This window comes from Cibotium barometz, chromosome 26 (genome assembly GCF_041138505.1).
Source record: "Cibotium barometz isolate CiBa-2024 chromosome 26, ASM4113850v1, whole genome shotgun sequence".
NCBI classification, from domain to species: Eukaryota; Viridiplantae; Streptophyta; class Polypodiopsida; order Cyatheales; family Cibotiaceae; genus Cibotium; species Cibotium barometz.
In genome coordinates, this window is record NC_141071.1 from 11,172,138 (window position 1) to 11,186,736 (window position 14,599).

Below are 14,599 nucleotides of genomic sequence, written 5' to 3' on the forward strand. Positions count from 1 at the left end.
CATTGTTTATAACATTTCATAATTCGATTTTGATGGTGGAATTTCTTACTCTTTTGTTTATATTTCTAGGCTTTCCAAGTAAAATATCCTAATTTTAACACCACCAATAATAAGCTTTGACCTTTTTGTCTATTTATTCCTTCAAATTAGTGTCTATCTTGATAACGGGGCCTCATATCAATATTGTGACGGTTGGCTATTCCATCAACTCTCCTCAGTCTGACTAGAACAAACCTTATCTAAGGAAAAGTGAATGATTCCTACAAGCATTCTTTCCTTCATAATTCTCACAAGTCAAATTGAGCACCGAGGCTGAACAAGGTGTCTCGACTTCTCAATTATGAAGGCAATTCCTCTATCTTTGTTCATGACTACTGATCTTAGACTACTCATTTCCAGTTTCTTATTTTAAAATATAATATGGTCTTGTTTGAAAAGTACCCACAAACTTGGGTCCACCGTGCCACCCACTTTCCAATGTTTGATCCATTTGGTACTTAGAACAGATCTAGAGGCCTAGCCTAATCCCATGGGTCTAGCCTTTTGACTGACCACTAGACCTATGACCTTAAACACCCACTTTTTTACTCATCATCAACACATATGTTAACCCCATTGTGTAGCCTCTTTGCGCTCCTAGGTGTTCGCACGCCAATGAAGGACGTTGAGGAGGCTTGGTCCCCAAATGCTTGTCTCTCACACAAGCTCTCGGGGTTGAGATTGAAGAGAGAGTAGGGGTAGAGAAACTACACTACCTAACACCCTAATGAATGGAATGAACAAGAAATGTGCAACACAACTATATAAATCCCTTGACATAACCTTCTCTCCCATGAATAATCCCAATGATAAGATTAAGGGTTCTCACACATAGAATGCTCTCACCATCCCACATGCAAAGAACCCAAGAGAAGACCATAGCACTCTCCCCATCCTCCTCCAAGTAAGATGCAAGCCCTTGAGCACACAAACCTCGCTCTTGCAACATAACTTCACACCTTCTCACTAACTACATGACAAGAAGAAGGGCCAAGGAATATTCCACCCTTGCAACACACTCTCACACACACAAGAACTAACAAGAGAGCAATAGAAGCAAGCTCTCTCTCTCTCTCTCTCACACACACACACACACACACACACACAAGAACTAACAAGAGGGAAAGGGGAACAAGAGGAGACTTTGCACAAGAGCAAGCTCACACTCTCACTCAAGGACAAGACACAAGAGTGGATTCGAACTCTAGGGTAGAGGGTATGAGCTCTCCCTCACCCATTCTCTTATTATATAGCAAAAACAAGGCTATCCATATGCCACATGGAAATCATAGGAGAGACACAAAATACAACCAATGAGGTGTGGGGACAAGCCCATCATCCCCATTACCTAAGGCAAATACCTTAGTCTATGTGCACCAAATAAATCATACAATGTGTGCAATGTGTGCATGTACACCTAGAATGGTCAATGAAGCTCAATGTCGGCCTAGTTGTTAACCCAAGGGGTTAACATTCCCCCATCTCTGATGCACGTCTGGTCCCGTCGGATGTGGGAAAGGATGCCTAAGGCGGAAGTACAAGGGGGGGAAGTACAAAAAGGCATAGAATAATGTATCATAATAGGCCTAAGAAGATGAAAATATGTGTCGATGAAGCCCATGTTCATGAAGGTGGTATAGAAAGCTCCCCCACCTATAATGTGAAGCATATGTCGATGAAGAGAAGTGAGAAGCTCTTCCACCTCTAATGTGTAGCCCATCCACTAGGATCCCAAATGAAGATGGGAAACTCAATGGGTTTCCATAAGTGTATGCCTGGATCCAAACATATGATGCTAAGGTGGGTGTCCTAGCAAACTGCAATGTAAAAGGGTAAGTTGATGAAGCATATGTCGATAGAAAGGGTATGGTCCAAGGATCGCCCAATGTGGATCTTGGATCACAAATAAAAGTGGCTAGAGATGGTGTTCTAGCAAAGGCCATAGATGTATAAGTAGCATGAACCATAAGGTCTGATGATGATGCATGTGGAGCTGATGACTCCAGATAAGGCATAGAATCAGAATGTGTACCATGAGGACACTCCTTGATGAATGTATTATGAAGTGGGGAGAAATCCTCCTAATAAGAAGAGCAAGCCAAAGGATGGGAAATAGTCGGTGTCGAGGCCAGCACATGCACTGGCTCAAGATGATGTGAAGTGGCTATCAATGATGAGGATAAATGTAGCTTAGCCCACTGATGAGAGATAATCTGGATACCTGATGAGTCAAAGCACATGCTACCTCACTGGAGGGTACAAGATGTGTGTCATGGTGTAACACCTCTATGTTAAGCTCTGGATAGAGAAAATTGATGTGATCCTAGAGTAGTAAGAGGTACAAGGGAAGGCCATGATGGGCCATATACAATAAAGAACCTCTATACACCATATCATGATGTGTGGACCATGTGTCCCCAAAGATCACACCACCAAGATCCTCCCATGCCACCCTCAACAAGAATGGAACTGAATCCCAAATATCCTCATAATATCGAAGGATTTGCATGAAATTGGTGATGCAAGTGGGGTCATGGGGGATGGGTAGCTGATAAAGCAGTGACACCAATGAATCCATACTAGATTAGAAGAAAGAATGGAGTAGAAAATGTAGACGTGTAATTAATGTACACGTGACACGTTTTGTGCTTATGTGCACACAAAAGGGAGTGTACACAATGCAAGAGTGTGTGGTCTACGAATATCTCCATGGAGTGTAGATAAAAAGATGGGTGATCAAATCTCCATGAAAAAAATGTGAGAATGCTATGTGCAAAAAATTAGCTCCCAAAGGTGCAAAGTGGAGCACAAAAACATGTTCCTCTCGTTAAAAAAATCACACCGCATAAAGTTGACGAGGGGTGATAGATGGTTTTTTTATAATTACAAAAAAAGGTTAAAGGGTTAGAAAGGTGTTATTTATTTTGCATAGTTTGATATAAGTTAGTAAAAGTTAGAGGGTGTGTGCATGTGTGTAAGGAAGTGGGTATAATTGTGTGTGTGTTTAGTGTGTGAGTTAGTAGGATAGGGGGTATAGAGGTGTGGGATGTCAGAAAAAGGGTAGGGGGGAGAAGGGAAGAAAGAGAGGGTTAGGTGGAATAGTGAGTGGAGGGAAGGTGATCTCACCATCCCATATGCAAAGAACCCAAGAGAAGACCATAGCACTCTCCCCATCCTCCTCCAAGCAAGATGCAAACCCTCGAGCACACAAACCTTCCTCTTGCAATACAACCTCACACCTTCTTACTAGCTACATGGCAAGAAGAAGGGCCAAGGGATCTTTCACCCTTGTAACACACACTCTCTCACACATAAGAACTAACACGAGGGAAAGGGGAACAAGAGGAGACTTTGCACAAGAGCAAGCTCACACTCTCACTCAAGGATAAGACACGAGTGGATTCCAACTATAGGGTAGAGGGAATGAGCTCTCCTTCACCCATGCTCTTATTATATAGCAAAAACAAGGCTATCCATATGCCACATGGCAAGCATAGGAGTCACACAAAATACAACCAATGAGGTGTGGACAAGCCCATCATCCCCATTACCTAAGGCAAATACCTTAGGCTATGTGCACCAAATAAATAATACAATGTGTGCAATGTGTAGCACAAATAAATCATACAATGTGTGCAATGTGCATGTACACCTAAAGTGGTCAATGAATCTCAATGTCGGACTAGGTGTTAACACCCATTTTGAGGTTAACCTAGCATCTCTCTATTACATGAGAGAGAGAGAGAGAGAGAGAGAGAGAGAGAGAGCACAATAAGTGTCATGAAACGGCACTATAACATGTTGTAATTATGAGAATTGCTAGTAATGCCACAAAACTATGTATCTTGTAATCATGTGGTTCATCTTTAAGTTTTAGGCACCTAGGTGTGAATAAGGGCCAATTGTATAAACAACAACATTCTCATAATGCAAGACACAATCCTCCTTATGCCAATTGATTCTAGTCTTATCTCCTTACTCTCTTGTGTCTATGGTGTGAAAGTGAGAGTTGAGAGGAGAGAGAGCTTCATTCTTGGTACATGTTAAACATGTCTTCAGATACTTTCAAAATTAATGCATTGCCCAGGTAGTTAAACATATCTTTTAGATACTTGCAAGGCACTAAAGATCTTGGATTTTTTTCTACTAATGGGGCTTAATTAGAACTAGAAGCATTTAGTGATTCATATTGGGCAGGTGATTATTCTACATGGTAGTGTCCACATTTAGAAACTATTTCTTTCTTGGCAATTCGTGTATATCTTGGCTAAGCAAGATACAACCAACTATGGAAACCTCATCCTGAATATAGATCAGCATTCGTTGTGACCCTTGAATATGTATGGTTGAGAAGACTGATGGAGGATCTTTCTGTTCCTTTAGACACCCCTACTCCTATTCTCACTATAGTCAGAGTGCAATGGCAATATAAGAATCATGTATTTCATGCTAGGACTAAGCACATTGAAGTGCATTACCACTATGATAGAGACTCTATGCAAGTGAGATCAATTTGATCTATTGTAGTACACATAATGATGTGGTAGATCTTTTCACTAAAGCCTTGTCACTCACGAAAATTTTGAGGCCTTCCACAAAGCTTTGGGCCTCTTTCCTTTTAGATATTGGTATGCAATCTCTGTAAACCTTGCATTTGTACTATAGGGAGGTTCGTTAGATGTTTGGTAGTACTTCATCATGAAGTCATGAACTTTTTCCATGGGCACTTTTGTCTCATTGGGTTTTTGCCCATGGCCACAAGCACCTTAGGGTTGGCTAATATATAAGTAATCTCATTTACAGTTTAGGGTTGCTTGCTCATTTGTATTTTCTCATTGCACTTGTAGAGATTTTTCATCTCTCTCCTTTGAGCTTGACACTATTGTGTTATTGTCTTTGAGCATTGTTTGTGTGAGTGGCTCTCTGTTATTCTACGAGATTTAACACACTTATGGTAGCACTCATCAAACATGTGGTGTACATAGACCTGTAGAGATGGTCGTGAAGCCTCTTGCTCTTAAGACTGATCATGAATTGATCGATGAGTGATAGATCATCTAGTCTTTTGTGGGTGCTACATCTTATATGGAGATACTTAGTTATAGTAGCAATGTAATCCTACATGATTTCTCCCTCCTCTTACTTGAGGTTATATATATGTGTAATGGGGCTCCATCTAGCTATATTGGGTGATAATTTACAATGAAAGCATGTCTTAAGACCTCATAGCTAGCCTTTTCAAGTGGGTTTAATGATCTAAACCACTGGCCTACTTTACCTTCAATGAAATTTCTAAATGAACAAATCTTAGTGGGGTCATCAATCCATCACATAGCCTTGTAAATTTGATCAAGTTTCTCTAGGTACTGACTGGGATGTCCAATTCCATCAGATTTGGTTATCATCTTTGATATGTGGATTGCCCCAACACTAAGCCTCTAGGTGCTATGTTCATCTAACCCCCCTTCCCATTTCAAACACCGTACTTAGCCTATCTTCTGCATATTCATGTGGTAGTGGAACATAAGGAGGTGGGTGTTCAAAACCCTTTGTTTCAAGATACAAGATCGCTTGTCATATAAGGTTAGGTTGTGCAGTTTCTAATGGAACCTATGGTCGCCCTAGCTTTGAGGCTTGCAGGCTTGCTCTGTAGGGGCTGATGATGACATGTTATGAGATTCCTCTCATGGACCCCTTTGTGTTGAGGTAGTCCCAGACATTAGTCCTTTATCCTTACCCATGTTCCCTATTCCTCATCCAAATGAAGAAGAACTGGAACTTAGTTTTTTGGGGTAAAGGTGCTTTAATAATAATGAGCTCATGTGGAGAGAAAGACTCTTACTTCTTGTGCTCTTTGCGCTTGAGGAACACTTGTCCCTGGTGGTACAACAAAAGAAGCAAGTCTCGATACCATAATTGCAGTTTTCTTGAGCTATTTATTAGCCATGGGCAACGTGGGATAAACCCAGCTCCGGATCGTTCGACACCAAATGTTTGCAACACTAGAAAACATGGTTCCTAGTCATGCTCTCGCTCCTTCACTAGAGCTGCACCCAAACATAGGGTGGTTGAATGCCTTTTTTCATAAAATTTAAGGCGTTGTTTATACGACTAGTTGGTGAATCTAGAGCTCAGAGGACTGTGGTGGCTCTTGTTTCCAAGTGTTCCACTATTCCTCTGCTTACGTCTATATTTTGTTTTCTCATTTCTTCCCAAAGCTTCTTGCTCTCAATCTAAAGGAATCTAGCCTTCTTTACAAGGGAGCACTCTCCTAAGTGCTTGTTGTTTGCTAGGATCAAAGGCTTGGTAGGTTTAAGGAAGTGTGGTTTGATGCACTAAAGTCCAACAATTAGTTTAGATCAGGTTTACATCAAAGGTCCTTAGTGCTTCTTATGCAAGTCTAAAAATGGTTCCAGACTCATTTTTTTAAACTGCTAGGCTCACATCTATAGGTTCACATTTACACGCTCACATGGTTCATACCTCTAGACTCACTTATGTACACTTATGTTTACAGGCTTATGTACATAGGCTTACATGTCCAAGTTCACATCTCTAGACTCATGTATGCAATCTTACATCTATATATGTGAGCCTACAGATTCACGTCTATAGGCTCACATATTTGGTTCATATATGTAAGTTCACATGTTTAGGTTCACGCCTCTAGACACATGTATATAGGATCCCATATCCGATTCACGTATGTAAGTTCACGTGTTTAGGTGCATGCCTCTAGACTTGTATCTCTAGCTCACGTCTTTTTTATATGAATTCGGCTCACATACTATAATGTTTAATCCTATATGCAACAAGTAGAAATGGCTAATCAAATGCAAATGACTCTCAACAATTGTCATTAGTGAGCTACCTTTAATCGGATTCTTGATGTAATTGAGAGGAATGTTAGTGATGTATTCTTTCTTGATGGTTGGAGGATTTGGAAAGACGTTTCTCTACAATTGCTTACTTTGTTGAGTACGTGGAGCTGGCCATGTTGCTCTTATGTGTGCTTCATTTGGTGTATAGCTACCTTTCTATTAGCCTATGGGCGTACAACTCACTCTCAATTCAAGAGATCATTAGACCTAAATGCCTCTAGCACTTGCAATATAAAGGTCAATAGCCAACTTGTAGAGGTATTGAAATTGGCTAGATTGATAATTTGGGATGAGGCACCGATGACACATCAATATGCCTTCGAACCATTAGATAGAGCGCTACAAGATATAATGTCTAATGACAAGCTCTTTGGTGGAAAGGTCATGCTTTTTGAAGGGGATTTTAAACAAATTTTACCAGTTGTTCCAAAGGGAGGAAGAGAGGATATTGTTAATTCAACATTATGCCATTCAAAAATCTGGAGAGAGATCAAAGTGTTAAAGCTTATGTAGAACATGCGTGTTCTTCAAAACACAAGTGACTCGATAGAGCAAGAATTTGCATGATGGATCCTAGACATTGGTAATGGGATTGTACATAGCAAAATAGAAGAAGGTGTTGTGTCAATCCCTCCTAGAATTCTTCTTCAAATAGGGTCTATGCAACAATTCATTGAACAGGTGTACACGGGGTTTTGAGAACTGAAGACTATGCAAGTTTTTTTAAAGAGCGTGCTATCCTTGCACCTCAAAATGTTGAGGTTGATGCTATTAATGACATTGCTCTAAGTGTAATTACTATAAAGAACAAGGAATACTTGAGTGTAGATTCTGTGTCCGGAGCTTGTGAGGCAAACTTTTTGTATGCAACAGAATATCTTAATAGCTTGAATCTAGGCAGCGATTAACCTGGTCATCGATCGGCTTTGAAGAAAAATGCTCCTATTATTTTATTGAGAAATTTGGATCCAAGAAAAGGATTGTGAAATGGGATGAGATTAATATGTAAGCACTTCCATTCTAAGGTTATATAAGTAGGAGTAATTGCATGTACACATATTGGGGACATGGTTTTCATCCCTAGAATAACTTCCATGCCAAGTACTTTGCAGATTCCTTTTGATATGAGACGAAGGCAATTTTTAGTAAAGCTTGCATTTTCCATGACCATCAATAAATCACAAGGACAAACACTATCAGATCTAGGGTTATACTTGTATTCAGCCCCATGGGAAATTATATGTGGCTTTCTCATGAGTGAGATCATCACATGCAGTGAAAGTATTTATTTTGAACACTGCATCTAAAAGTGAGATGAGTACTTTCGGCATTGTTTGCACCACGAATGTGGTGTTCAAGGAGGTCTTGCAATTGGCTTTGAGATGAATGTGGAGGTAATTTGGCAAGTTTTTTTTTTTGTTGCTTTAATGAAAGGTAAATTTTTAGGTCATTTACTTAACTATTTGTGTGATTCAAAATAATTTTAGTATTTTCTTTATGCTTACATTTCTTTTAGATTTTTGGCTCTACATAGACATTGATACATGTGTGCTTCATATAGGATTAGAATGAGGAGTTGTTTTGTGTTGACTCCTTTTATGTTTCTCGCTGACTCCTGTACTCAAGTGGAAGATACATAATTGTAAAAGTACTAAGGGTGTTGCTTATGTGTCTTTAATAACAACACTAAAGTCCTTTTACCTAAGAAATTATGCAGATCCCTTTCTATGGGAGAACTCCTTTCCCTGCTCAATTATTAGTTGAGCTCTTAGACATGTCAAACTTTGGGAGTTAATACTCTAACCTTTTTTGTTGATTATTCTTTATGAAGGAGATAGTGTTCTTCGGTACATATATGAGTATAAGGGATAGTGTTAGTGTTTTAGCTTGATGGGGTTATAGGGCTTTCGGAGTCTATTTTGTATTGATGTGTTCCTTTTGGCTACTAAAAGCTTATTATGGGGGGCATGGTTGTATTGAGAACTATTTATATAGCTTTCTTGAGGTCAATCTGTACTCCTGTTGAAGAAGATACATCATCTATTGACTAAGGTTAGTTGAACATCGCGATTGTATGATTGTAGAGATCTTTATCTTTAATTTGAAAATCCAAAGTTCTTATGGGTTGTATATATTAACTACGTATAGGTCAAGTTCAGAGTGTAGGCAGTCTATTTTGTTGGCTATTTATGTGATGTAGATTAAGTTTAAGAAATTTTATGTGTTTGCAATTCTTTATATTTTAGCCTCTGCATACACATAGACACTTATGTACTTTAAATTGGATTAGGATAACAGGATCCTTTACAGTTGTCACACTGACTCTGCTGCTCAAGTTGAAGGTACACAAATGTGCATGCGCTTAGCATTTAGCTTATGTGTTTTTAATAATAACACTAAAGTTATTTACCTAAGAAAATATGTAGATCCCTTTCGATGGAGAGCTTCTGTTTGTGCTCAGTTATTGGTTGACATCCTTGAGATGGCAAGTCTGTGTGGGTCGTTTGGTTCTTGCATAAGTGAGTATAAGGGATCTTCTTTTTATAACAAGTTCATTCCTGATGTTGATATATTTATATTAAAACTCTCTGTACGTGATCTATTCTTCGATGGAGAATACATTTCACTTGGGTTTTGTAAGGTAGATCTTCATAGGGTTGCAGCCTAAATTGCATCACTATGTCTTTATTAGGCTATCGAGACCCTGCTGATTGGCAAGCTATTGGGCATGGTAATGATGACTATGTGTATAGCTTTTTGAGGCCTACCCATACACCTATCCATGAAAGTATGTCATCTATTGACCAGGGTATGTTAAATATTATGATTGTATGATTATGAAGCTCTTTTATCTCAAAAATTCAAAGTTTTTAATGGGTTTCTATGTATTACCTATATACAGGTCAATTGGAGAATAGAGCTGGCAGTATTGAGTATAGACGTTATCGCAAATTGCACAGGACATCACGTAGGTGTCGCCTTTTTGACAAAAGAGGCTCTATGTTTATAGTACACCACGATTTTGTGGCACCATCTGATTTTACTTAGATATATTATATCTTCCATTTTAGGGTCGTTGTATATGAGTTTTTTATAGTAGTCCTTATATAGGTTATGATGAGATATTTTGGTGACTACTGTATAGCTTATAGGGTCATTGGATATGAGTTTTTTAGTGGTCCTTATATAGGTTACGATGACCTTCATATGTGAAATGTTTTGGTTACCACATTTCAGTATAGTCTATTATATTCATGAGATTTTTTGGTGATCACTATGGCTTATAGAGACTTTTGTATGTAAAGCATTGTGGGCACCACATTTTAGTATAGTTTTCAAATGTATTGCTTTTTGGGTATAACATTCATGATTCTAATTATTGTTTTGGTCATTTATAATTTTTTCAGTTGAGAGAGAGAGAGAGAGAGAGAGAGAGAGAGAGAGAGAGAGAGAGTGTATGTAGGAGATGATGAAATCTACGAGAGAGATTGGATTACTTATTGAATTTGAGTGGATTTGTGCCTATGTCCAACCTATCATCTTGGGATGAACCCAACAAGTTAGTAGTTTTGCTACACTATAATGAAGACACTGCATAATTTGTTTACGACTTGGTGATGTAAGTCAAGTTGCGATCATTGATGTTATGATACCTATTATTCTTCGTGTCCCAAAGTGTAAGCTTTGGCAAGACATTGGCATGGGATGGTAAGGTTGTTATGAGATTGTTGAGAAGATGGTAGGTAGATGTGTGGCCCAATATAAAAAGGAAGAATAGGTGATGTAAGTCAAGTTGCGATCATTGATGTTATGATACCTATTATTCGTGTCCCAAAGTGTAAGCTTTGGCAAGACATCGGCATGGGATGGTAAGGTTGTTATGAGATTGTTGAGAAGATGGTAGGTAGATGCGTGGCCCAATATAAAAAGGAAGAATATTCACATTCCAATTCGTGGATGATGGACGAGCTCTATTTGAGCATTTGAGTGAAATTGTTCTCAACTCCTATCGGTCGAAGACGGGTCAGGCTACTCGTGTAGAGAAAAAGAGGCATCTCCACATGAGCTCTCAATGGATGTGGCAATAAATACTTATGTATAAAAGAGAGAGAGAGAGAGAGAGAGAGAGAGAGAGAGTTTTACGTAGTCGTAGCAACATTATGTGTGTATAAGAGAGAGAGAGAGAGAGAGAGATTTAGATTCACCTTGCTCACCTTCTTCGTGTTGACCAAAGGAACTCTTCACACGCAGTTGTAAGAGCAGCACCATCGCCCATTCATAGCAGCAACAACAACAGATTTGCGGTGAGTCCGGTTCTCTTCATTGGGATCCTTTTTCATTCTTAGAGAAATGGGCGAGATGGGCTTTTGCTCTTGCAGGGGGAGATCCAAGCTCAGCTGCAGAGTCACTTGCAACAAGCTAAATAATTTAACATGCGGCCAGCAGCAAGAAGACCTTTCCATCATTCCTGGCCTTCCCAACGAGCTTGCCATGTGTTGCCTTGCTAGACTTCCACGTGGCTGCCGCCCATTGGCTCGGAGAGTGTCGCGCTCATGGCGTGAGGCCCTCCAACCCTCCACCATTGATGGCATCAGACATCGACAAGGTATCACAGAAACTAGGGTTTTCACATGTCTTGCCTACATTGACGATCAAATGAAACTCTCTACCTGGTTCATGCTAGACCCTCTCTTGTTTTCTTGCAAGCCCATACCTCCTCCCACCATCTGCCCTGATGATGAAGCCATGGAGGCATTCAGTGGTGCCATAATAGCAGATGGTAGAGAGGTGCTCTATGCTGGCTGTGAAGGCTCTGATGTGTTGGGCTTTGATCTCAGTTGCCGGCAGTGGAAGCCTCTCCCCTTTTCCATGAATATCAAGCGCAGTGGATTTGCCAGCAGCCGGCTGGATGGTTTCCTCTATGTGGCGGGGGGGTTTGATGACACCTTCGAGCCCTTGAAGAGTGCAAAAAGGATGAAGGTGGGGACAGGAGAGTGGGAGGACATAAAGGACATGAATAGTGTGCGTGCGCACTGTGCAGGAGTTGTCTTCCAGGGATGGTTGTGTGTGATTGGAGGGTGCCATAAAGGAGGGCATAATGATTTGGAAGTGCACAATTCAGCAGAGATATGGGATCCCTCCACACAGGAGTGGACATTGGTGCACGAGATGTGGCCGTTGGATGTCTTCAGTAAGATGGAGTCGCCCATGGTTGCGGTAGTGTCAGATCGACTATATGCCCTGAGAGCACATAAATGGGAACTGATGTGGTATGACAACACCAACAAGCTTTGGAAATCACTAGGCCGTCTTCCCACAAAATTGTGTAATCCAAATTTTCCCTATGTATATGGAGTGGCACAGATCACTGGGTTACTAGGAGTGGGCAAGGAACTGTGGGTGACGGTGCATTGTGCAAATGATATCTTCATGCTAGCCACAATTCCCTCTATTGAGCATCAGTTCATCTGGAGGCGTCTTCCGTTTTCTTTCAACGATTTTACATCCATCGTGGCCAGTGTTTCTGTCACTGTGTAAATGTGCCGTGCTCTCTAGCAGGTGGTATAAGTCTTCTTGTTTAAATATATTGTCAGCCTACAGCTGCTTAGGTTTGTAATTGTGACATTTATGAATTGTACATGTTATTGAACAAAACTTGAAGATGTAGCACTTTTCTTTTGGTTAAACACACACACACACTTTTCTTTTGGTAAATCGTGGGCTTTAAATGGATAGTCACATGTGTGTAAGGAGCATCCATGTATCTTTTGTTTTGGTTCTAGATGTAAGCAGCAGGTCATGTGCTTGCAAAGGTTTGGAAATGAAAAGTAGAACAGCAAGAAGGAAAACGGGGAAAACATGCACTTTAAGTTAAGGATTTGAGCAAGAATTGCATCAATTAGGAGCTACCATCATCACCTAAAGATCATTAGGTTTGGTGTGTCTTCAGTTTACTCTTGGGGGTACTGCTGATGATGTCACCTAGCCTGGTCCTCACCCCCCCTCCCGCGCCCCTCTTCCTTTTTTTCTAAGTCAAGCCAGGGGTGTGGAAGTAGGAGGGGCACCAAGTGCTATTTATATGACACACCATCCACATGGCAACTTTTATGTGGGATAAATGGGCAGTGTCTACCAACCAAGCGTCCCCTCTACTCATGCCGGAGAATGTATTACTCATAGTTGTCAAAATTCGCTGTTGGCAAGATCCCAATCCTGTTCTCAGGTCTTAGCATGACGTCTTAGCATGGGAGGAGCCATTGTCAACCCTATTGAGACGGTTGCATCACAACATGCCAGCCTAGCCTTTCCGACCCTATTGATGGCAACGTTGGAAAGCGTTGATTGGCAAGTTGGGAAAGGCCACATTGCCTTGCCTAGTTGTCAATAAAAATAATGTGTCAAGTTTAGATGTGTCATTCCTGCTGTGTTGCCCCTTAGCCAATTCTTTCTCCTGTTGTCATCTTGCACATTCATCAACTTGATCCTACTCACACATGTGAGCCACTAGATAATTCCCCCATTCCCAAAGGTTGTACGTTGCATCCTTTTGGGTGTCATGGTGCCTATCAAAGCCCATCCACATATCCCAAATGGGAAATGTCTAAAAGGGTGACATCCCCCCAAGCTTCTTAAAAGTTGTCCTTAACTTTGTAAGGTTTAGGCCATCATGCAATACTTAATATTTCAATTGCAGGCTTGGGCTTCCACTTCCACTGGAGGAACCCATGGTCATCGAGAGGCACTTTGTTCGTGAAGAGATCATTGCTGATGACATCTTGCGAGAGTTTTGTTCGACGGAGGATAGTACGGTGGACCTCTTCACGAAGTCGCTATCTCAGGATTTGCTCAGGTGGCACCCGTGTGGGTGGTTTCACAGCCAAGAGCTTAGAGGGGGTGTTAGAAGTCATCTCCTGTCTTTCTATGGACACCAGGGCCTTTGTTGTGGGTGTGCCCGCCCTAGTAGGTGTTTTCTCATTTTTCCTCACTTCCCGTATTTTTTTCCCCATTTTCCCGATTTTTCTGTGGCATGGGAGGCAGTCTTGTAGTGGCAGGAGGACCTTGAACTTGGCCGGCTGCATCTGTGGATACACTGAAGGTGGCCGACTGTTTTGCGCAAGTCGTGGACCTTCTTGATGCTGGCCGACCTCCCCTGCTGCTGGCCGATTGTGCATTTCAGCAAGTCGTGGGGTTTGTGGTCCTGTCGGCCCCCCTACAGCAGGCTGACTGCTGTGGGGGGGCCATATAAAATGGCCCCCAGCCCCCTTGTCACATTTGTATCATTCTGGGATTCTTCTTGTGTATATAGAGCAGAGTTACACGCCTCTATCTCTCTATCTCTTGTGCTGTTATTTTTTGCATTGCGTTTTGCTCTTGTGTTCCCAGATCCGGTTATCATCTCCGCTGCGTATTCTGACATCGGCCTATTGATAATGCCCACGACCAATATAAATACTGTGTTTTCACACCTGTGGCTGCCAACAACCAATGTTGACCTGTCTGCGCACACCCGACTGCATTGTCCACTAGTTGCCCAGCAACATCTGGTCTCAACACCTACTACATGCTGTATAGGGTACACTTGGCTGGCCTGTAGGAGATGGCGGGCAGCACAGTTGGGCATCAAGAGCAGTCGAGCGTATCAAGCATAGTGATTGTGGATGGGGAAAGTTCCACGTGGC

The 14,599-nt window shown here is 41.2% G+C and overlaps 1 protein-coding gene across 1 annotated transcript; it reads left to right on the forward strand.

Moving 5' to 3' along the window:
* The first annotated feature begins 1,831 nt into the window (after positions 1–1,831).
* LOC147623662 (F-box/kelch-repeat protein At1g22040-like) lies at positions 1,832–12,575 on the forward strand. Its single transcript, XM_086820785.1, has 3 exons — positions 1,832–1,839; positions 1,973–2,009; positions 11,367–12,575. Exons 1-3 carry the CDS (start codon positions 1,832–1,834, stop codon positions 12,456–12,458), a joined length of 1,137 nt encoding a protein of 378 aa, XP_086676911.1. The 3' UTR covers positions 12,459–12,575.
* Positions 12,576–14,599: the final 2,024 nt, after the last annotated feature.

Bases quoted from the DNA above. Each gene is read 5' to 3' on its own strand.
- LOC147623662 (XM_086820785.1), top strand. The intron at 2,010-11,366 runs GTCTGATGATGA...TGCGGCCAGCAG, and splicing joins TAAGTAGCATGAACCATAAG to CAAGAAGACCTTTCCATCAT.